This window comes from Centruroides vittatus, unplaced genomic scaffold, assembly GCF_030686945.1.
Source record: "Centruroides vittatus isolate TY-2023 unplaced genomic scaffold, ASM3068694v2 contig_361, whole genome shotgun sequence".
Classification (NCBI taxonomy): Eukaryota; Metazoa; Arthropoda; class Arachnida; order Scorpiones; family Buthidae; genus Centruroides; species Centruroides vittatus.
The window spans coordinates 1,298,376-1,322,788 of record NW_027122185.1 but is presented as its reverse complement, the minus strand read 5'-3'; the positions used below and the strand labels follow the sequence as shown (position 1 = coordinate 1,322,788).

Here is a 24,413-nt window from a genome sequence, read left to right as displayed (position 1 = left end):
TATTATACTATTTTAGATGCGGCTTTTTGCATTTTTGATTGTGTTTTAATAGGGGACATCATGAGAATGTACACTAAGAAGGGATTTTTCGAAATCCCCCCACGAGGGAGAGTGAAAAGATTAAGTCTTATCCTAAAGAACTCAGCTTCTACTGTACTATTTTAGATGCAACTTTTTATTTTTAACTGCATTTTAGTAGTGTACCATGTGGTGATGAAAGAAGTGTATTCTTTAACAATTGAAGTGTTAAGAGAAAGTGACATGCAAGATTTACAGGGGCAGATATGGTTTTTTGCAGGAAATCGAACATATTTTTAGACCCATCTAAAAATTTTCTAATTAGTCTGGAAACAGAGGGGACCTAATTCTTGCATTCTGTAAAATGGGTAAGATTGGCTATAATGTAATAATCTTAATCTTCGCTATCGTTACTTTTTGCCCGAGCAACGCTGGGCTTATCTGCTAGTTTATAATAATAATTTAAGTTATATTGAAATTAAGTCTTTATTTTGAAAATCAAATTTCATGATATCTTTACAGAAGATTTTGGAAGTTAGGTGAACCAAATTCTGAATTATTCTATGTTGATGGCATGATAAATCTAACATATGCTCATGGATCTCCATATAATGATGAAAATAAAACACCTCGTTTAACTTCAGTTACTTTCCTTTGTGATCATAATGCTGGGATTGGTAAACCAGAATTTATTAAAGAGATAAATCAAGCATATTCTTTTCAATGGAAGACCAGCTATGCATGTCCAACTAATAATGTGGCAAACTGTTTATTAAAAAATCCTAAAAATGGAATTCTGTATGATTTCTCCAGGTAAGGTTTTGAAATTTATACAGTTGAAATAATACAAAACATAAAAAGTTTTGATATTGTTGTTAAAAAGTAATTTTATTTAGTTTATAAGATACTCAATTCTTTGTAATGACAAATTAACAAATAAACCAAAGGAATATAAGTTACTAATTAAAAGAATTTTAATTTTCATATGTAGAATGTTTTTCATACTTTTATAAAGTATTCAAGTAATAATCATTATTTTGTATATGTGTAATGTAATTTTATAAATTTGTAGTTGGACTTTAATCATAATTATTTTTCAGCCAAAACAAATTTAGTAATTTTCTGAGTCCTGAATATTTTATTAATGTTATAAAAAATATAGTCAAAAGAATATTTAAATGTGGCATTCCAATTTTTTTTATGTAACTAATTAAATGGTCACCATTTTAAACTCAAAGCTTCTATTGAAATTTTTTATTTTGTACAACAAAAATAAAATAAAAGATTAGCTGAAATCTATGTTAAAATTTGATTTCAACAAATTCTAATATGATAATATAGAAAAATAATAAAAAATAATAAATAATTGTTATATAAAGTAACTCTTGATGTTTCTTTATGTAGAGCATAATAATAAAGTTATAAAAATTAATACAAAGCTGAAAGTGGCCAGATGGCCAAGGCAGTTAATAGGGATCAGTAAATATACCTGCAATACAAATAAATATTTGCCTTCAAAAAAATTGTCACTTGTCTACCTATTTTTTATCAAATTTACTGGTAAAAAAATATTGTATGTATTTTAACCTATATTTATATGTATTAAAGACAAATATAAGCATAAAATGTTTTTATTTTTACACCATTAAAATAGTTTACATCATTTATCTTTTAAATTATTGCTTTAAATTTAAAAATATAGTTTTTGACTAGACTATGTCTCGTATCTAAAATCTCTCTGCTGTCAATGGTTGCACATCTTAGAGGTATGAAGGAGTACATGTCAGGAGTTGCAATTTGGCACAGAGTATTTGGTGCCCAAGGCCCATCAGTGGCCGAGCGGTCTTCGTTCCCTGAACACTGGGAGTTCGGTCATAGGTTTGCACCTTGCTCGGACAGGCTGGCCATGTGAAGTTTTCTGGGTTTTCTCCATGTCTGTAATGCTTAAATAGGAGCCAGTTTCCCTTAAAAAGACCTCTCGGAAGGCATCCCCCTAGGCAGATCGCCCAAGTGTTGCGTTGCCATAACTAAACAAACAATTTGGTGCCCAAATCATGCACACATAAAAATAAACCAGACTTGTAAGTAGTCAGGGGACCGAAAACCGGGTCTAAAGAAAATACAAAATGCTGAGACTTTTTCTACAAACAGGTGTATGAGATTTGTGCATGCGTTGCTCACACTCTCTGGGACATAGTCTCGTGCCAATAATTGCTTCGCCATTTTACTTGTTAAAGTATATTACAGTACAAAACTGGACAGTTTGGCAATTTGTTCCTTTATCTGTAAAGTGTAGAGTTCACTAACAATTTTAGTTGAGAAACTTTGTAATTGACAAAATGGAACATGTTTATTTGAATGTGATTGCTTGTACTGATCACTTTTTAATCACGGCAACTAAAAAATTACAGCATGCTCTACTATATTTTTCAGGCAATGAAACTGTTGCTTTTCAAAATAGAAAAAAGCAAATTCAGTTGTTCTAAATCTTCCCAAAGCTGTTATACTCTAGTAAATAACACCAATAAAACCATTGGACATAGTGCACTAGCGATTGTTTTGGATGCTGACTCACTCTATGAATTAGCAACTAAACAATTACTAGTGTGTTAAGTTTTACATTTGGAGTCTAAATTTAAACATTAAGTAATTTACCAGTAATAAAATGTCAGTAAATTTGCAACCCATAGTGGTTAAGGCATCAGCTTACCACTCTGAAGACCTAAGACTGGATTTTAATAAATTTATTGAAATAAATTTGAACAAAATATTTTTCAATTGTAATTTTGTCTGTTTTCAAAATAGCTTTTAAGATGTAAAATGATGATCAAGATTAATTTTTAAATGTTCTTAATCCTTTATTGATTTAATTTATAAATAATAATTCTCAATTATTAATTTCATTTTACAGACTGACTAAAACTGCTCAAGAAGGTAACTGGATAGTAAATCAAAATACTAATGGGAAACAAAGAAAATTTTATTTAAATGTTTGCCAACCATTAAATCCTGTTATAGAATCATGTTCATCTGATTCATTTGCTTGTGTAATAGAAACAAATGAAGAGGTTAGCATTTTATTTAGTAATGATTGTGTATATATAAAGCCTTTTATTTTTATATGTACAGTGGGTGATCAGTTAACAAACATAATCTGTTCCAAGACTTTGATTAATTCATTCTGGAGACCCCAAAACTTGTTACTATCCAAATGTTTGTTAACTGATTATTGATTTACCATTGGTTTTTATGGCAATTTGATTAATTCATTCTGGAGACCCCAAAAAATAAAAAATATATAGCTTTCTTACTATGTTTATTTCTATGTAATAGTAAAAATACATATATATACACAGTCTTGCATTTTTATTGGTCATGTTTTTTCCGTTTGTGGGGATTAAAGAATCTGTCTAATGTCAATTGCTTTTCTCTCTTCTTCAGGATTTTTCAGAAGTAATTAATAGCATTATAATTGTAGAGATTCCCAAGCCTATTAACCTCAATCTGGTTTTAGATGCCATTCTAAGATCGTTGTTCTGTCATCCTCCCACTTCTTCAAACGATCTTTAATAGCAGATATCAGCATTAATCCTCTTTTCAGAAGAAAACATATCTTGCCGAGTTTCTTGGCATTCTTCTGTTGTCAGATCAGTTTCAGGTTCCATTATGAGTTCTTCAATGTTCTGTATTTCTCAGATGTTATTTTTGTTACTCCTTTAGTTAGTTGACTCTTCTTGATTATACAGTATCTTTCTTAGATAAGATTGAACTGTGGCCTACTGTAGACCCGTTTAAGCCATACTGCCCAGCAACATCAGACATCTTCTGCCCACTCTCTATCCTTGGTATTATACTCTCACCTTTTGAAAATAAAAACTGATGCAAAACTTAATGAGTGCCTGCCCGACAGTCTCGCGAATACTATAAAAGAATTGTTTCAGTCAGAAAAATAAAAGGCTGGAATTACAAGGGAGAGTTTCAAAGTTTGGAGGAATACTATCCGATTAGTATATACCGGGTTGATCGTCAATATCGACGTCTCCCATGCTCTGAAAAGTTTTGAACTGTTGCTTGAAGACAAGGGAAGACAATTCGGTATTCATTATTTTACATTGCTTTTTCTTGTGTTTGTTCTGTGAGTTGTTTGTTATCCAAACATGTGTTCATTGTTTGAACATAAAATTCTTTTGTGAAAAGTGTTCGTTAACCAATCACCCACTGTAATCTATTGATGCTTGTACAAGTATTATGAGATTGATAAATTGTATATTAGTGTCTTATGTCCATTGACAAAAGTACATTATTTTTCCTGTTCAGCATACCACAAATATAGCCTGATGGCATATGGCAGTGTTGGCTTTGACAACCAAAATAATCAGTAATATAAAAATGTATTTATTTAACAATCGGTTTAATTCAAATGATAAAATAAAGTACATATACAAAGATTAAATTTATTTTCTTAAGAGAGTGCTGATTATTATATATATTATACAATTCTGGGTGCATTCTTATATATACATATACAAGGACTAAATTTCTCATTTAATTCCAACAATGAATTGAATCTGAACAGGCCTTTGAATCCTGATGAAGCTTTATTCTCATTATTTTTACAATCGGTGTCATAAGCATTTCTATTAAACCAAACGATCACCACAATTAATTGGGCTATTATTTTGCTACAATTAATAATTAGAAATTAAGTAATGTGGTACTAGAGGTAAATGTTAGGTGCCATCTCTTATCAAAGTGGACAAAAGTATAATATAAGTAATTAAGGACAAGAAGCACATATCAACATAAAAAATATCCATTTGCACAGATACTTAACTGCCAGGTGACCAAAAAAGTTTGTGCAGTTTTTGCAATTGTAGCTATTGCAAAAATTGTATAAAAATTTTTGGATTTTGATTTTTAAAAATTTGGAAAAATCTTGCAAAAAATCAGTTTAATCATGTTTTTATTGGTAATAACTACACTCAAATTTAGAACATACATGATCCCCTTTCATATACTAGTCTTATTTTTGCAAAGCTCTTTTTCATGGCTTTTCCAGCTTTCTGTTCTGACCTTTTTGAAGGTCCAGAAGTTAATTTGTCATCTTTGTTTTATATCTTAGCCTCTCTTCATGAAGAATTTAGGTTCGTGTCTCTACCTCTTAGCAAAGTAGACATCATCAGCTGAGTTAAGTTCTATATTCCTAACTGTATATATACTTACAGACTACTATGTAAACGATTTACAATATTGCACAACACATGGATACTAAACACCTTATCATTTGGAGAGTTCCTTGTCAACCTTGTTCTATCATGTCCTTTCTCGTGTCATAGTCCCTCTTATCCTTATAGTTGGTTGGGTGTCTCAACCAACTAAAAGGTCAGGATTCCAACATGTAATGGGTGTCATGTGGATGTTTAACTAAAATCAGGTGCCAACAGACCAATTCATTCCCATATGTTTATAGGGATTACTTCTGTCAACCTTCTAACAAAGTCTATTTTTTTCTTTTATGTTCAATTACTAAGGCCTAGTTCATTCATACATTGATAGTAGTAAATCACTGATCCTGAATGTACTTCTGGACTATATTAGCTTGCTTTCACTTTTGCATGTATCTTCTATAACTCTACCTAAAAGTTAGTACTATATTTTAGAAAGAATTATCTATATGAATTCATTTTATACAATGAGCTAAATTATTATTAGTCTTATTAAATTAAATAATAAATATAGATTAAATTTTAATACTAAGTATTATTTTGTTGTCTATAATATGCAAATTAAATTGTTTAATATTATTAATCAGTTTAATTCAAATGTCTATAAGTTTTTGTTAATTTTATAAGAATAATTTTCAATTAACTTTATGTAAATGTATAATTTCAGGGAGATACCTCTGTCCATAATTTAGGGAACCAGATGACAGAACCAGAATTTAAAAACCAAGGGCATTTTACAGTGAAGTATACTTCTGGTGATCCTTGTACATCATTTGGTAAAGCAGATAATTATACAACAACAATTCATTTCTTATGTGGGCAAGAGGTATTAATTAATTCCAAATTTTATTCACACTAAAATAATTGTTTCATAATATTAGACTAAAATTATTAAGAATTTCTGTTAATATTGAAGAACTTAAGAAAAATATTCATTTGTTAAGATTTTTAAGTAAAATTGATGAATAGAACTGAAGATTACATTACATTTATTCTTTTATTAAAATCTATAATTATGGACTTATCAAAATTTCAAGATTTAAATAATGATAAATTATTTTAATTTTATAAATTTTAATTAATACAATATATATTTATGTAAATATTATCATTTGATGGAATAGTAATCTTTAATTTTGAAAATTATGATAAATTGATAAACTAATATTAGAAAATTTCAAATAACAAATTGCATTGGAAGACTGTGTGACTTTCCTATGCTAATCCAATACCAAAAGGTACTGGAGGAAGATGAATGTCTGTTTTCCTTCAGAATTCAACAGGATAGTGCAAAACAGCAGATATGTGTATCTTGAGCCACTAGTAGAACTGAAATTCATGAAATTTGTACAATTATTGCAAAAAGAATTAAAAAGCAAAGAAAATTAATGCAAAAAATTTTATCTGTTGCTCCTAAAGTTTATTCTAAAAATTAGACAAGAACTTGAACAAACCTTTTACTCTTTATGCCAAAAAATTCCTTTTTTCAACATAAAAAGAGTATTTAAGTTTTTTTTTTTTTTAAAGTTCTTTCAACTTTTTTATTAGTCATTTGTAGAATATTAGTCATTGGGCTTTCATTTACAATTGATTTCAGTGATTTAACATATGCTTGCTGATTGTAAGTGTTTTGTATTTTCTCTACTGTAGTATTTGCTCTCTTTACCTTGTTTTCTGTTGTCATTTTTGCCTCCTAATGTATTACAATTTGGTTTTTATTTCATTAAACTTGGAAAATATCATGTTATGATTTTAAAATCTCCATCAATACAAAGATGTGCTATTACCCTTAACCATAATTTTACATCAAATACACAACTATATAAATTTATTATCCTAATACCATACAATGTCAGATTGAGATTATTTCATACTTTTTGTTTATAGGATGCTAAATATAATAAATTGTTCAGTTATTTTAAGAACAACAATTTATTTGAAGTTCTATTTTCTGAGTTTATTACATTACAGTTTTATTGTCTTTGATATATGATATCACTAGTATAGAACAATTTATCCATACTATTAATGAAATATGAATTATAATTAATATTAAATTTACTATTGTTTAACTATTTAGATCAGTAAAATATGGATAATTTGACTAGTTAAACAATCCGTGTTATTTTACTCTTGTAAAAATGTTTTTTATTTACAGGTAGAAGAATTAAGATTCTTAAATCTGTTGGGAAATTGTGAATACATGTTTTTGTGGACAACAGAAGCTGCTTGTGGTGTAAAAACTGAAATAATTAAAAATAAGTGCACTCTTGTCGATCCATTAACTGAATATACGTTAAATATTCAATCTTTAAAAAATGATCATGGTTATAGTGTCACTGTTGATTCTCGTACTTTTAAGGTAAAATTATATATAAAATAATAACAATTTAATTAAAATCTTTAATAAGAAAAAGCTTGTCTAAAATTGTTTGGTTTTTAATAAATACTAAAATAACTTTTATCTTGATGAAATAAAAAATATTATGATTAAAAAACAAATGTTTTTAATAATTACTTGTTTTTATAATTTTGATTGTAGTTAATTATAAAGGAATGTTTGATTAAGAGTTAGAAGTTATGATTATGAATTAAGAGAAGTTACAATAAAAATACATATCAGCCAAAAAGTTTTGTATTAATTAATGATACTCTATTAATTTGACATTCTTTTAAAATTTAATTATTAAATAAAGTTTTTAATTTTTATATACTTGACTTTGCATTTTGATATACTCAGATGAGAATTTTAAATTATGTTTTTAAATATATATTTAGTTAAATATATGTGGAACTGCTGATGGATGCACATTTGAAGGAAAAAATGTATCTGTTTGTGAATTAAATGAAGGAAAACCTCATAATATTCTTGGATTACTAAAAGATTACTATTTGGAATTGTCCGACGATGAAATTGTAACACTTGTTTATGAAGGAATTTTTAATCAAACAACAGGTAGGAATTAAAATATTAAATCTATAAAGAATTCATTGATTCTGTAAGAAAAAGTTATTATTTGTATAAATAAAATAACTCTAAAAGTTTGTCACTATAACTTGTTATTTGTAATTAAATTTTTTCTTATATAAGTAAATTGTCAATGGTGTTAACGTATGCCAAAAACATACTTTGTGATACATTATTAAGGTTTTTATTAATTAATATATTTTTGTGTGGAATGTGTCTAAAAAATTGAATGGCTTTGTGTTAGGATTTCAACCAGTAGAATACAATATTTGTTGATAATTCACATAATTTATCATAATATAATGAAAACGTTACATTACAGTATAAGATAATGATTGAGAAGCAAACATAACTTATACTATAGTGCAGTGCTAGTTTTAAAATAAAGTTATGGGTAATAAATGAGTAATATGCAGAACATTGAATATACAAAGACCATATATAGAACATAGAAAAATTTAGTGTATAAAACTTAATTTATTCTAAAAGATAAGAAGTAATTGTGTGGAAGTTAAAGGTTTAGAACTTTCTGTAAAACTCTGACGATCTATTTATATTTTTTCTTGGTTATACAATTTAAATGTAAATTGATATTTAAATCTATTTTATTTGAAATTTAGTTTTTAAGTAAAATACTAAGAAAAGATGAAATTGATATTTATTAAACATGATTACAATTTCTTAACTTTAGAAAATTAATTAAAACTTTTTTCCTTTCAACTTTTATTACAAAATTTTAATTAATAAAATCTCTATTTGTTTAAAATATAATAATATATAATATTTTGAAAATCTGAATAGAAACTTTGTAAATAAAGTAACAAAAGAAATGGCATTTTGTTAAATATTAGTCAATTTCTTCAAAACATTATTAAAATTTTCATTTTATGTAAATGGTTATTTTACAGGTACTGTATCAAAAGTTTATGTTGAATTACCATGTAAACAAGGATTAAGACAGAATGAAATTAAATTTATTCGTCAAGACGGCAATGCTTACTTTTTTGAATTGGAAACTTCACTTTCATGTTTTCCTAAACAAATTGATTGCTCTTTTAATGATCCTTTTGGTAATAGTTATGATTTAAAATCTCTACTTAGATGGAAAAATGACAATTGGGAAGCTGTAGACATTCATTCAAATGATAAATATCATATAAACTTTTGTAAGCCATTGAATCCAACATCATTTTATACATGTCCAGGTATGAATATTTTTATTTACTAAAATATGTTAAATTTAGTTACATATTGTATTTATTATGAATATGGTAAACTAGTTAATTTATTAATTTTACTTTTTGAATTGAATTGATTAAAATGAAGTAGAATATAGCCCAATTTTTTTTTATCATACAAAATTGGAACTTGGCATGTTTGTTCTCTGAAGATGTAATGAGAACAAAATCAAATTACAGGCTGCTGGTGGGAAAATGTATTTTGCTACAACTGATATGGAAATAGTGTTTTGAAGTGGATGTTGCTTCTATTCATTCTGTTTACTACTAGAAAACAAGTGTAAATTATGTTTTTGTGTGAAAAGATTGCTATTATAGCTATTTGATGCAACTAACAAGTTTCCCAGCATTTTTTTTTTTTTTAACCAACATATGCTGTAATTTAGGTAACATTTAATGTAATCAAAAAAGCTTGGGGACATAAGGATTAAGGAAAAACATTCTTTATTTTCTGAATGAAGTAAGGAAAGTGTTTTAACTTTTTCTGGAAGCAACAGAATTACAATAGTTGCATTTTGATATAGAATATGCACAAGTTCTTTGGAATGATCCAGGTGCTTCAAAGGTTACAGTTTTGAAACAGAACTTGTGTTTTCAGATTCTGAAATACTACAAAAAAAAAAAAAACATTGTTTTGCTACAGCAAAGTCATGGCATAGTCTGGAAAAGCAGAAAATGATTTTTCCATTCTGAATTCATTTTCATTAGTCTGTACAGAAGTTCCATTTCAGAGTCTACTCTAGATATACAGGGGGGTGCAAAAGTAAATATACAATTATTATTATGGTAAAAAAACATACAGGGAGAAAATGAGAAGAAAAGACATTTATTTTTATGTACAAATTAAATCAAAATAAAAGATAATAAAAATAATAATAATAATGAACACCAAACATTTGTATTTCTCAGATTCTCAACTGTATACCTTTGCACCCAGCTGTATAATTTGGTGATATAATTGTTTCATGTTCCTTATAGCATTCTTTATATAAAAATAAACTCAGTTGAATGTATTAATTATGCATTTAATGTTTTTTAATAGGATTTCCAGTAAATTATATTCAGGATTATAAAATTGATTGTCATAAATTATGCTTATACAATGAAATAAATTTATCAAAATATTATGTACTGTATTTTATGGCACATAAGATGTTTAACTTTTATCCAAAAAAGGGAGGGCTTAAAAGTTACTCTGCATTTTACAACGTGAAGTTGCAATTTCTTGTAGACTAATGAATTCTCCAAATGGCCTTCAGTAGGTTACGGGTAATCTCTACTTAGCCCAAATTTTCTATAAAATACTGTATAAAATGCATATTGTTACAAAATTGCTAAAAATATCCTTGCTAGATATGTACATAATCAATTGTGATATATATATATATATATATATATATTGCTAGCAGTATCTTGAAGTATCAGTTTGTCTTAATAATGATAGATATAGTACTTTTTTTGATAAAATTATAAATCCATATTGCTTTTTCAGGTAGCTAAATAGTTTTATTATATGTAAAAATATTTTTAGCATAAAAAGCATTTTTAGGTCAGCTTCTGTTATAGTTCTTGCAACGAAACATTGAATGTTGTAGAATCCTTTTTTCTATACTGAACACAATATTTTACTGATAAAAACTTACCAGCATAATATAGTTGTAATGACATAATTTTTATTTTGATTTCTTGTTTAACAATTCACTCTGATATGATCTATCACAAAGCAACATATAGTTCTGTTTTCATATTTTATGTTTACCAATATTATATAATGTCTCAACTTATAAAGTTTAAGAATGTTTAATTTTAAAACTCATAATTTATTATTTAATAAATATATTTAATAAAAAAAATAAAATTTTAAAATGCACATATATATTGTTTGAAAGCTGGAGAAGTTATGTCATGTCAAACATCTCATGATGGAAAGGAAGGCTTCAGTTTAGGATACATTCAAGAGAAACCAATTGTACATTCTCAAGGAATTATTACTTTGCAATATAAAGGTGGCACACTCTGTGACGAAGGACAGTTTAATCGTAGCACAAGAATAAATCTCAAATGTTCAACTGTGCAGGTTAGTTAGTTAATGAACATTTGAAATAATTAAAATATTTAATTCCAAAATGAAACAAAATATAATTATCTTTTCAGAAAGATTTGGTTTTTGTGGGGAGAACAGTAGACTGTGTGTACATTTTTTCTATGGATACACCTGCTGCATGTCCAATTAAGGTAATTATTTTAACATTTTAATAGTAATGTGAATATTAAAACCCAAAATACCAGAATTTAAAAAATAATGTTTCTTTGATTGAATTTTAAACTCCAAACTCCATTAATTTTTTTTTTAATAAACTTGTAATTTTATTTGTCTATATAATTACATAGTATATAATATTAAAAAAAATTATTTATAGTAGAAAATGAAGGAGACTGCTAAACTAATGACTACATGTAGTTTATTATTTGAACTGATATTTTTTGTTAAAGCTAATATGTTGAGATATTTTAATATTACTTATTTGTTTACTTATAATAAAATAAAATCCTTGAAATAAAGAAAATTTAATGGAAAAATTACAACTTACATAAATATTTTCTGTATTTTTTACATTAAGATCATTTTAGTTAAAAAAAAAAATAGACAGAAATAGTTTGCTTATTGGAATTAAATACTTTCTAATTAAAAATTCAGCTAAATAATATATCATTATAAAAGAAATCATAAATTACTGACTCTTATTTTGCTTAGCTTTTATGTATTTAGTTATTTTTGTATGAAAAATTCCAAAAATTTAGGCATGCATTAAAAATAGAATATTTTAAAAAAGAAACAATAGATATTTTATACATTTCAATGAAAAAGTAAGAAAATATATTACAATGAAGATAACTTCTAGATCGTTTGTGTATGCTTAAATAGATTCATTTTTTCCAAATTACTAAAAATTTAAATTTTACTTTATATATATATATATATATAATTTTTAGTGTGGAAAAATGAAAGTCTAAGAGTAGTTCTTTGAGAATGAGCACAAAATTGCTGTGTAAAACTTATCATACAGGAACACTCCCCTCTCCAATCATGACATATGATCCTGTGCTACTGAAATACTACATATATCCTGTACTATTACAAAAAAATAATTAGTTCAGAAATCACTACCAGGAGAAAATGGCATTTTATGAACACCTCAGCATTTATGCAAATTCATGTAATGTGTCATATGGTTTTACTGCTAAAGCACTATTTATCTATCAGCTCTGACATTTGCCAAAGCTGATAGATGCAATTTGTCAGCATATTCATAACATTCTGGTTGACCTGCTTTGAGCTACTGTGGAGAGTGCGATATTGCACTTTAACCTGGTTACAGAAAGTGGTGGACAGCCCATTGAACATGTACTGCCATGATTGTTATTTGTAAAATATGTTTTGATGTCAGTACAAGGAATAAACCTTGATTTCTTTCCCCTGGTGGTAACTTTTTAAACTAATTATTATTTTGAAATTCCATGGTCTCCTTTATAATATTTCCAGGTTTGGAAACATTTGGTTCAGTAATTTTCATTTTATAGGGGAGTTCAAAGTGAAACTTAAATTATGACCACCCTGTATATTATATAAGTTCCACAAAATAAATAAATCCATGATATATTTATTTTGTGGAACTTATATCATAATTTCTTAGAAATTATTTGATATTATAAATCCAAATGGTTGCCAGATTACCTCAGGCTATATTAATGCTACTAATTATCAATTAAATGGCAAGTAATTTGGCCTAGACATAGGTGCTAGATGTCATCTCTTGCTAAATTACCTATAAGCCAAATTACTTGACACTTAATTGGTACTTAGTAGCATTAATACAGCCTGATGTAATCTGGCAGTCATATGGCTTTAATCTAAGAATTGGGTTTGTAGATGTTTATATGCCTATTTGACAATTTAAATTAATGCTGTATTAACATTTCTAAGATTTTTGTTTACATTGATTTTCATACTAACTAAAATAATTTATTATTGAGATATATTGTTATCCTAATACAATACATAATTTTATAAATGAAAGTGATTTATATAAACAGTGATTGTATTAGAATATATTATACAATTTTGATTATAAATCTTATAAACTGTAAACTTTTTTTTTAGAATGTAAATGGCTTCCACTGTGCTGTTAACGTACCAAAGTATGGATACACTATAGATTTATCTTCATTGCATCAAGAAATTGGAGAATATCGTGTTAAGCATAAAGAATATGAATATATTCTTAATGTGTGTGGTGAAATAAAAAATGCCTCTGGAAAATGTAAAGGAGCTGCAGTTTGTCAGACAAAACTTTCAGATACTGATTTTGCTATTAATGCAGGTATTGAAAAAAAAAGAATCAAAAATGAAACAAACATCACAGAGACTTAATGAATATTTAAATAACTTTACATTTGAAATGTTAAATTATTTTTGCTTTTTTTTAGGAATGCCAAATTCTAACTTGTTTTATGATGATGGGGTTGTTCAATTGATATATGAATCTGGAAAAGGAAATTGCCATCGTAAATATAATAGGTCAACAGTAATTATTTTTACATGTGACGACTCTACAAATGGTGCAACAGGGCCTACATTTTTAGAGGAAAAAGAAGACTGTACTTATGTGTTTGAATGGCCAACTTCTCTTGTATGTTTACCTTATTCACTTCACCAATGTAGTGTTGATGATGGAGACTTCCATTATGATCTCAGTCCATTATCATTACCTGATAATAATTATATGATACATCATGGACAGAATTTAGTATTTATCATTAATGTCTGTAGATCCATAGTGACAAAAAGTGGTAAGTGATAAAGGAAATTTAACTACATTTTTCAGTTTTTTTAGCTTTAATTAAATAATGAACTTTAATTATATTTTCATTACAGATCAAAATACTTTACATAACTTCATAGTAAAGTAATGAGATAGATCTTTTAAACAATTTAACTTAAAACATTAATGATAATTCTTCTGAAAAACTTTTATTTTTTAAACTAGTTTCTAAGTGATATGTATTTTATAATTTAAGAGAAGATTAAGTAATTAATTCAATTGAATTATACAACTTCTTTCGTTCTAAAGATTCAAAGAGATCAGTTAATTTCATTAAAGAAAAATAGTTGCTTTTTCTGTAATATTAAAATTCATATTTGACTGGAGAATCTTATTTTATAACATACAAGTATCTTATTTCTTTTAATCTCCATAATTTGATGCAAAATTTTGTAGATAATGGAATAGCATTTGTTAACCATCATACTATTTATTTCACTGCATTTGCATTGCTCACACTTTCCATACATTTTTTTTTTTTTTCCATGTTTAATATTTTTATGTCGGAAATGTCTGTATAATTAAATATCTACAACATATACATGTTTTCATACAAATGTATTTAGGTGTAGGTAAATACTGTATATAGATAACATTCATTTATAACTTTTTGTGGTGTTTTCTCTGTAACGACAGCAGTCAACACACGCCTCTTAAATACTAGCAATGTCATTTCTATGGGATCTATCTTTTGTAAAAATTTAAAATAATAATAATAATGTTATGTGAGAATTGTTAGAACCATTAATTTTATTACACTTACTTCAAAAGTGTTAAAATCTGATTGGCAATAGTCAAATAACAAGGACATTTGCAGTGCTTGAAATATCTTGATATCCACTTCTGGTCTATAATAATAGTTTTGACTAAGTTTTTAATAAGTATTATATTTATAGTTATTTTAGTTTTTTATTTAGTGAAAACTTCTTCTAAAGTTTTATAAAGTCAGAGCAATAAAATTATAAACTCCATTTTCTTATTGCAATTCTATCACTTTTGTACTAAACCAAATAATCATTGTAATTAATTGGGTTATTAATTTGCTATTTATTAATAATTATGATTACTTATATAAAAGCCATTGTCTCTGGGTATGTGTGAATTCCTTATGACTCCTGTAGTTTTTTGTCCAATCTACATGAAATTTTGGTTATATTCATTTTATATTCTGATTGAAAGTATAGACTACTTATTTTGCAGAAATATTAGCTAAACTATAGAATAAACATTTTATCGATTTTGGATCAATGATCTCATTTACGTTGCAGTGACATCAGTGACCCCATTTAGTTTGTGCTTGACGACAGAATTTTCCTTAAGTTACATTTTAAAATATTTTGGCAAATGGCGTATGTTAAACTTACTTCATTAAATTTAAACTTTAAAAAAGATAGCTGTATTGTGTCACTTCTATAACAAATTTTTAAAAAAAATCTTTCCGTAGTGACCAAGTAACTCTATTATTCAGTCAGAAGTAACAATCTAACAAGTCTGTTATTTAGAAAGTGTTATCACTCATCTAACTAACATACATACAATTTATCTTTGTTTTATCAATATGGAATTAAAAATACTTGCTATTTTGTTCAAAAGAAATGTCTAGGGGAAGTGTACGAGTAAAATTGGTCAAGTAAATTCTAGATCTAAAAATAAGAACAACTGAGACCCCTGAAGACCGTGAAGTCCTGACTTCAGCAACATTGATTAAGAACAGCTATGTCAAGAGCTGCAGAAACAGCATCACAATGTCAAGCTTAACTTGAAACTCTTCTCAATAAAAGTAAACATCAAATGAAACCCAATAAGCCAATATACCAACAACTGCCATAAATAATTGGGCAAAATTTTAGATAAATGATTAAAGATTAGAAATGGCCCAGTCAGTGCCATAATAGCCGTCAATGATTATGTCTTAGTCTTATATATGCTGGAAGAGGAGATCAGACCGAAGGTCCAGGTAGCATAACTGGCAACACGTCCACACGGTAAGCAGGAGTTGCGAGTTTGAGTCCCGCTTCAGGCCGATTCTTTTCTTCCAGTTTAATGTAAATTATTTAAATATTATAATTATTAATTTTAATAAGAGATGGTGCCTAACGCCTACTTCTACTGCCAAATTTATTTCTAATCTTTAATCATTTATCCAAAATTTAGCCCGATTATTTACGGCAGTTGTTGGTGCTCCTCTCAATTCTTCAATCTCTACTTTCTCACAAAAAATATTCCATTATGCTTGACAGGAGAATTTCTAGTAATTTAATAATTTTATTAAATAATTTAGAACAGAACTAGCCCAGAGTGGATTTGACCCTGTAACCTTCACTTACCATGCAGTCAGCTGCCAGTTACAATGATAATTTGGCTTAGTATCAATGCATGGTCTTTGGGAAATTTATTATATTTATCTATCACTTTTTTCCTTTAAAATATGTTTGCTAATTTCTTTTTATTTTAATTACTAATTACTAATGTTAGCTTAAAATTTTTATGACTAGTTTTCCTCATACAATAGAAAGTGGTTTTCTCTATTTATATTGAATGATTAGTGGTCATAAATTATTATAAATTAATATTAATATTAATAAATAAATTATAAATTATATTCTAATTTATACATTTATGATTTAGAATTAACTTTATTCAATTATTTTTTAAATAAATTTTTACTATTACATAAATATAAATACTGTATTTTACGGACTATAAGACGCACTTTTTTCTTCGAAAAATTGCCTCCAAAATTCAGGTGCGCCTTATAGTCCGTAGCATCTTATAGTCCATAAAATACGATATATATATATATTTTTTCTTTCCATAGGAATACAATGTCCATCATCTGGGGCTTGTGTAATTGATTATTCAGACTATACAAAATATTCTAAAACAAAGTAAGTACTTTATCATAAAATACTAATAATTTTTAGTTCAGTAATCATCTAACTTTTTGTTTTTGTACTTTTTAGTTTAATTACTAATCACATTTTGTTTTTTAGTGAAAAGTTGGTGCTTATCTTACATTGTTTCTCCTTTGAACTGATAAAATTGTTAAATTAAAAATAAAATAACAAAGTTATATTTTTATTTTTATTAAGAGTTTTGTTTCAATTTATTTTCTAGTGGTTTATTTAGAAATAACTTATGTAAATATATTAGAGTAGTCTTTGCATTTATATTCACATGGTAAGCAGGAGTTGTGGGTTTAGTTATTAAACAATAGTCATATTATAGTCTGATATGATCTGTATAAAGTCAAATTAACTGATATTTACAAATGTATTTCTAAAATTTAAAAATCAATAAGATGATAATCCCTGATATCTGTTGGAGAGTTTTTTCATTCAGAACTATGATAAATAATGTAGAAATTAAAAATTTCTATATAAAGAAAGAAAAAGAAATAACAGCAAAATAATATTCTTTGAAAGAAGTTTGCTGGTTTTGCAGACAAAAAAAAATGATCAACATTCATTTACAATAGTTTCTCAATTAACTCTAATGTTAGGCTCCCAAAGTTACCAGCATACAGTGGAACCTCATTTAACGAGCATAATTTGTACCAGAATCTTACTCGTAATGCAAAACACTCATTAAGCGAAACAATTTTTCTAATATAAATTAATGTAAAATATGATAATGTGTTTCATGCCGAAAAAAAAAATACTCAAATATTTTATGTATAATGTTTATTCAAAGAAAATTATACAATATACATCTGTTAAGGAGCATGAATCATCATCATCTCTTCTAGGGTGAAATGAACCAACCTGGAATGCAAGTTTGATTTGCAGAAATCAAAAAAATATCTCTCATAAATAGCCAAACAATATACCAAATTTTTGGGCTATGATTAAGTATTAGAAATTAATTAATTTGAATGGAATTAGGCATTTATGCTTCCATCTCATATTAAATTTAATAATTATAAATAATTAATTTTTAATTTAGACATTTCTACAATTTAATTTGGAATTGGTCATTAAATTTAATACAAGATGGCAGCATAACTGCCCACCTTTTGTCAAATTAATTAATTTTTAATATTTAATAATAGCCTTTGCATAGCCCAAGAATTTGGCACATCATCTGGTATGTTTATTATATAACGGGCTATGATTGTTGATGTTTATATGTAATATGTGTAAACACAAGTGCTAAACACAGACTGATGTAGCTGCGCACAATCTGGGACTTTCCTCTCCTCATTACTTGTTATACTCATTAAGTGAGGTTCCACTGTATATTGATCAAGATAGATTAAAATTTGCCTTTTTTTTTTTATTTCAATAGATATGCTTCATTATATAAAAGAAACTTGATTCATAAAATAATATAAAAAATTATTCTGATTCCACAAACACAAAGATCTGTTTTTGAAGAATTTAATTTAAGAATTATTAAAATTTTTAAGCTTTTTTTTGTGACATACAGTTTCTTTAAATTTACATAATGTTGGAACTTAATTGTCAATTGTATCAATTACTAGTGTAAATTGAATATTTTCAGTTTGCTCTGATGCATATTTTTACTTTGTTTCATTCATTCTTTGAGATAGTTGCTATTCAAAATTTTATCTTTTATTATTAAAAAGATAGATAAATCTGTTATCCAAATGTTAAGATTAACAGTGTATATCATAATATTTTTAATATTGAATCAGTTAATATTTTTTAATTATTAGCTTCTTTAAAGCTATAATAGCCAATTGTATATATTTTTGACTATACAGAGAAATAACTCCTTGGAACCATTTTAACTAAGCACCCTGTTTACAAATTACAAATGCAAGGCAGTTTTCGAGATTTCCGTTAAATAAATTTTAATAGCAAGGCTAGTATTTTTCAACATTTTTCTAACAGTGGCACCCCTAACTTGGTAATTTTTCTATTACCTCACCCATACTCCTTTATCAATGTAGAGTTATTGTGCTTTTAGTAATACATGCATGAAGTATTATGGCTTAACTAAGCACTATATTTTGCAGTACTCCCAAAGTTTAGTAAGGCATCCTAGTCTGCTGTGACACTTCTATTGAAAACCACTGATCTAGACTATTAACACAACTAAATAATGAGAATGAAATTTTTAATTAGTAATTTGCCATTGATGTGAAATAGTAATTAATCATTATTTTTTTAGTGACACTTCAATAGGAAAAGCTAGTTCTCCTTATGTTGAAAATGGTAAATTGAAATTACGTTATAAACAAGGTAACCAATGTAAACTCTTTTCTGGTGAAGAAACAAATCTGGAAACAGTCATTGAATTTGAATGTGAAAAAAATAATTTGGTAAGTTTTATAAAACATTTTATCTCTCTTATTTTGTTGTATTTTTAAGCAATACACTGAAATTTCAATCACACATTATAAGACCAAAGCAATTGAAATCATTATTTTAATGAAATAATATTCTAGTTTTTTACATTATAACTCTGTACTGTAAATTAAATAATTAGGCCTAAAGATAGAGAATGCAGTTATCTTTTATTAATTTCAATAATTGATTTAAAAACTAGCAGATATTATTTTATTTCTAAAGAATTTCATTGATTGTTTACCATTTAAATCTATTCTGGATTTTTAAAGCTGTTATTCTGTTTGTGCTGTTGATATATTTATCAGTATTTAAGAATTTCCTGATTATGATTTATTTAGTATGATTGTTTTTTGTAACATGATGTATGTACTGTTGTAAGGGCTATTGTTTCTAGACTTTTTTGTATAGTCTGTGTTATGACATCTATACATAAAAGTATCTTAGGCACAAAAGTACCTTATGTAGTCTCTACGGGTGCTTTATTTTATGGCAAATTCTGAATACTTACTAATTTTTTTCAGTTATATTGTGGATGTTTGAAAATGATATGTTTATGATATGTGTAATTTTTGTTTTGTCAATGAATATGATGTTTGATTTGTTGTGATAGATTATTTTGCCTATGATTTATGATTAATCACAGCATAATTTGCTGTTTTATAAGACTGTCTGTGGTAAACCTGTATATTTTGTACTATGTAATAATTTGTTTGTGTGCAAATGTTTGATGTATTATGTTTTTTATTTTTAATTGTGTATTATGTTAATATAAATAGTTTGAATGTGCTAAAATTGCAGCCTGATGTAATATATAGTTTCAGGCACGATATGGCATTTCATACAGATTATTTATTATTATTTTTTCTTTTAAAATATAATAAAGTAACAAACTTATACTAAATAATTTTATAGGATAGTGAACCACAGTTTATTGGAATGGAAAATTGCACATACTACTTCTCTTGGTCAACAGCATATGCTTGTCCTGTTGAAGATAAGGATGATTCAGAAAACTGTGTTGTAGAGAATCCTATTACAGGTTTAATTATTATAAGTTTGAATTTTACACTTATAGAAAATAAATATATATATAAATGTAATATATTCTTTTAAAAATAGGTTTTAAGTATAATTTATCATCATTAAAGAAAGTTGGGTCATATGAAGTTATGACTTCAAATTCAGAACATAAGTATTATCTCAATGTATGTGGTGCTATAAAAAATAGTACTTGTGGACCAAACGTTGGTAAGATTATTATTATTATTATTATTATTATTAAATTCTGAAAATACAAATATTTGAAAAATTAATATATTGTATTAGGATCTTGTCAAGAAGATGAAGAAAGTAGTAAAAGATGGAATGCAGGCCTAGCAAATTCTAAATTAAGTTTTCATGAAGGAGTATTGATTTTAAATTATAGTGGTGGAGATATTTGTCATGGAAAGTATTCACGTCGTACTATAATAGAATTCAAATGTGGTAGTGGAGAAGGAAAGCCCATGTTTCAGTTTGAATCTGAAGATTGTACTTATTATTTTATTTGGTCAACATCATTAGCTTGTGAAAATAAAGTAATTTCTTTAATTATTATAATTTAAGATTATCTGTTAATAATTATTCTCAAATAATTTTTTTTTCTTTGCAGAAACATTGCATAATTTCAAATGGTTCAGAGACATATGATTTAACACCATTAAGCAAGTCAACTTATACTGTAAATGATTTGACGGGTAAAAATGATTTATATTATTTACATGTATGTGATTCAGTCAACATAAAGGGAATAGGTTGTCCTTCAGATGCTGGAATTTGCAAAATTAATAAAGCCAATAAATCAACTACAGTAAGTACAAGTCTGTTTGCTTTATTTTAGTTTATAAATGAAGATTAATAAAAGTTTTAAAAACATTTAAGAGTCTTGGAATTCCAACATCACCAATGATTGATTTTGAAGGCTATGTAACAATACTTTATCCATTTGGATCATTTTGTGAAAATGGGAAGAAAAAACTGACATCAAGAATTAAATTTATTTGTGATACTTCAACAGAATTGGTAAATATCATAATTGTATTAACGCTTAAAATATTTGATTTCAATCTTTTGAAGAAGTTTTATTTTTGTGAATGATCAGATTATATTATTACATATCAAATGGTAATAGTTTTAAAATGCATGAAAATTCATATAAAAGTCATATAAATTTTCATACACTTTTAGTTACTTATTGTAACTTTTATCAAAATTTTATAAGTCAGATTATTTATAAATAAAAATAATGGTTTAGTTTATTCGATTTGAAAATTTTAAAACTATTAAAAATTGTTGTTGACAAATTTAACCATTAAAAAATTATACATTCTTTAAATCTTACCAGATGTCCTGTTGGTAAGATATAAGCAGGGCCGAATTCTCTGGGTTTGCTTAGCATGCGCCGCATGCTTAATAGGAAGTTTTGACTGTCAATATACTTTTTATATGAAAACAAATATGCCAATAATAATTTATTCTAACATGTAAACTCTTTTATCATTTGTGTTAGCTTTTACATTGACAGCTAGCGGCTAGCTGTTTTAAATCAGTGCCATGCTTGCAGGAACTTTATCACTTCCTCGTGTGAAGATTTGCCATAGCAAACACAAGTGCAAGCACATGACGTCATTTGAAGAATTTAACACAGCCAAATTGTATCAAATGCTTGCAGTACCCAGTCAGCATACATCTATTGTGTACAGGGCAGATCTACATAGGGACTAATAGAGTTTAAGCCCTGATCCCCCAGTGTCAAGGGCCAACAAAAATTGAATTATCATCATAAATTTTTAATACTTTTTCATTATAATATATTTCATATGTAGATCTAATGGGCTTTATAATAGTCCATACTTTTTTATTCACGCGAAATAACATTTTTGCCTATTGTTTAGTGCTAGAGATAGGCCTATTATTCTTATTATAACTTTCAGCATGCCCAAAAATTTTGGTCATGATTCATCCCTGGATATAAGCTTACTTACTGCTATGGGGAATAGGCATAATCCAGACTTTATAGTTTACCAAGGGCAAACAGATCAAGGCATTGTTGCTCATGTTGACAACTCCATTATGTATCAGGATCTGTTCTAATAGGCATAATTGTGGCTGGTTGGTCACACTTATGCCCATTAGAACAAAATACAGCCTATAATGTTTTGTGCTTTTTATTAATTAATAAAGCACTTAATTTGTAATTATAAGTATTAACACATAATGAGATAAATAATACTGTTTAAATTTATTTAATTAGTATATAGTATGTATATATGTAAAATGTTTAAGTATTATGTATGTTTTTAAATAACTAAAGAATACAATGTTTTGAATAAATAGGGTGAACCTGAACTGATAACTTCTGAAGAAGATTGCCATTATGAATTCGAATGGAAAACTAATCTTGTGTGTCCAAAAAGTATTGTTACTGAAAATCCTTCAGTTATTAATTGTGTTTACAGAGATGTTAACAAAGGGATTGACATTGATCTTTCACCTTTAAGAAAAGTTAATTCTTCATATGTGGTAAGTATACAAAAGTAGCAATTTAAGAAATGGAAAGTCATAAAATCATATCCAACTTTTTAGAACACAAAAATTGCGCATTATAAAAAGTTCATTTCTTTTAAGTGTTCTATATATTTTTTTTTTTGTATTTTTATATAAAATAAAACATTTAATCTAGAAAGAAGATTGACCAATTCAATTTTAAATTAAGTACAGTGATCTGAAATAATGATTTGAAGTTGATAAAATAGTTAACTGATTTTTTTTTTGTATTAATAATACAAATATGTTTAAAAATTTTTGAATAATAAGAGTTATTAAAGTAAAAATATTTAATTTAAAAGTTATTTGATGAACGAGTTTAAAATTATATTTATTAAGATGTGTACTTATATTAATTAGTAATTAGTTCAATATTATATAATTGTTAAATATTGTCATGGTTCTTGTCATTTGATTCCTACAATTATAAATAAATAGCTTTCTTTTTTAGGGGTAAAAGATATTATAAAATATAGTTAAATATTTTGTTATAAATAAATATTTATTGAGTAATTAAAAATACATTAAAATTAATGACAAGAACACCAAAAATCTGGCATGAAAAGTACTTTAATGTAAAAACAAATGAGGTTTTGTTTTATATTAAATTATTTTTACATGCTGGATTTTGGTCATCTTTTTATTAATTCGTATAAACTTAGAGTTTCTCTTCTACTTACATGGTTGTTATAATACATTAAAGTTGTTGGCTTGGCATGTTTTTAATGGTATCAAGTAAAACATAGCAAAAATTTATCATCATTCTCTGTAATTATCCACCTGTTAAGTTACTGATTTGTGAATTAGATTACATTCTACAAATATGATATAGTGATTAACTTTTCTTGTTGTTAAGGAATTTTGTTCTAAATTTATTGGAAAATTCATCTAAATTAAAAATTAATATAATATACTCATTATAATTATAATTTTAGAAACTTATTATTAACAAGAATTGTAAATTTCTTGTTAAAGAATTTTTCATGTGTAATTGCTTATTAAACTGTTTGTCATTTAAGATTATTGTATAGTCTGATGTTGATAAGAAATTTTTCAATTTACATAAATTTCAGTATTCAAAAAAATTGTTTAAGTATATTAGATTCAAATTTATATTCATCTTTTTTCATAAATATTTATTAGAAATTGCTGTAAAAGTACTTTGTTTTTACTTTGTAAAG

The 24,413-nt window shown here is 26.5% G+C and overlaps 1 protein-coding gene across 1 annotated transcript in view; it reads left to right on the top strand.

Moving 5' to 3' along the window:
- Lerp (lysosomal enzyme receptor protein) overlaps positions 1-24,413 on the top strand; it is an 83,399-nt gene that overhangs the window by 43,606 nt on the left and 15,380 nt on the right. The window contains exons 13-30 of the mRNA XM_067269994.1: positions 541-831; positions 2,930-3,086; positions 5,911-6,069; positions 7,402-7,605; positions 8,022-8,199; positions 9,120-9,416; positions 11,339-11,526; positions 11,604-11,684; positions 13,612-13,831; positions 13,938-14,300; positions 17,151-17,220; positions 19,469-19,619; positions 20,560-20,686; positions 20,767-20,895; positions 20,974-21,224; positions 21,299-21,496; positions 21,568-21,708; positions 23,023-23,208. Of these exons, the coding sequence (XP_067126095.1) occupies positions 541-831; positions 2,930-3,086; positions 5,911-6,069; positions 7,402-7,605; positions 8,022-8,199; positions 9,120-9,416; positions 11,339-11,526; positions 11,604-11,684; positions 13,612-13,831; positions 13,938-14,300; positions 17,151-17,220; positions 19,469-19,619; positions 20,560-20,686; positions 20,767-20,895; positions 20,974-21,224; positions 21,299-21,496; positions 21,568-21,708; positions 23,023-23,208 (3,391 nt within the window). The remainder of the gene's footprint in view (positions 1-540; positions 832-2,929; positions 3,087-5,910; positions 6,070-7,401; positions 7,606-8,021; positions 8,200-9,119; positions 9,417-11,338; positions 11,527-11,603; positions 11,685-13,611; positions 13,832-13,937; positions 14,301-17,150; positions 17,221-19,468; positions 19,620-20,559; positions 20,687-20,766; positions 20,896-20,973; positions 21,225-21,298; positions 21,497-21,567; positions 21,709-23,022; positions 23,209-24,413) is intronic.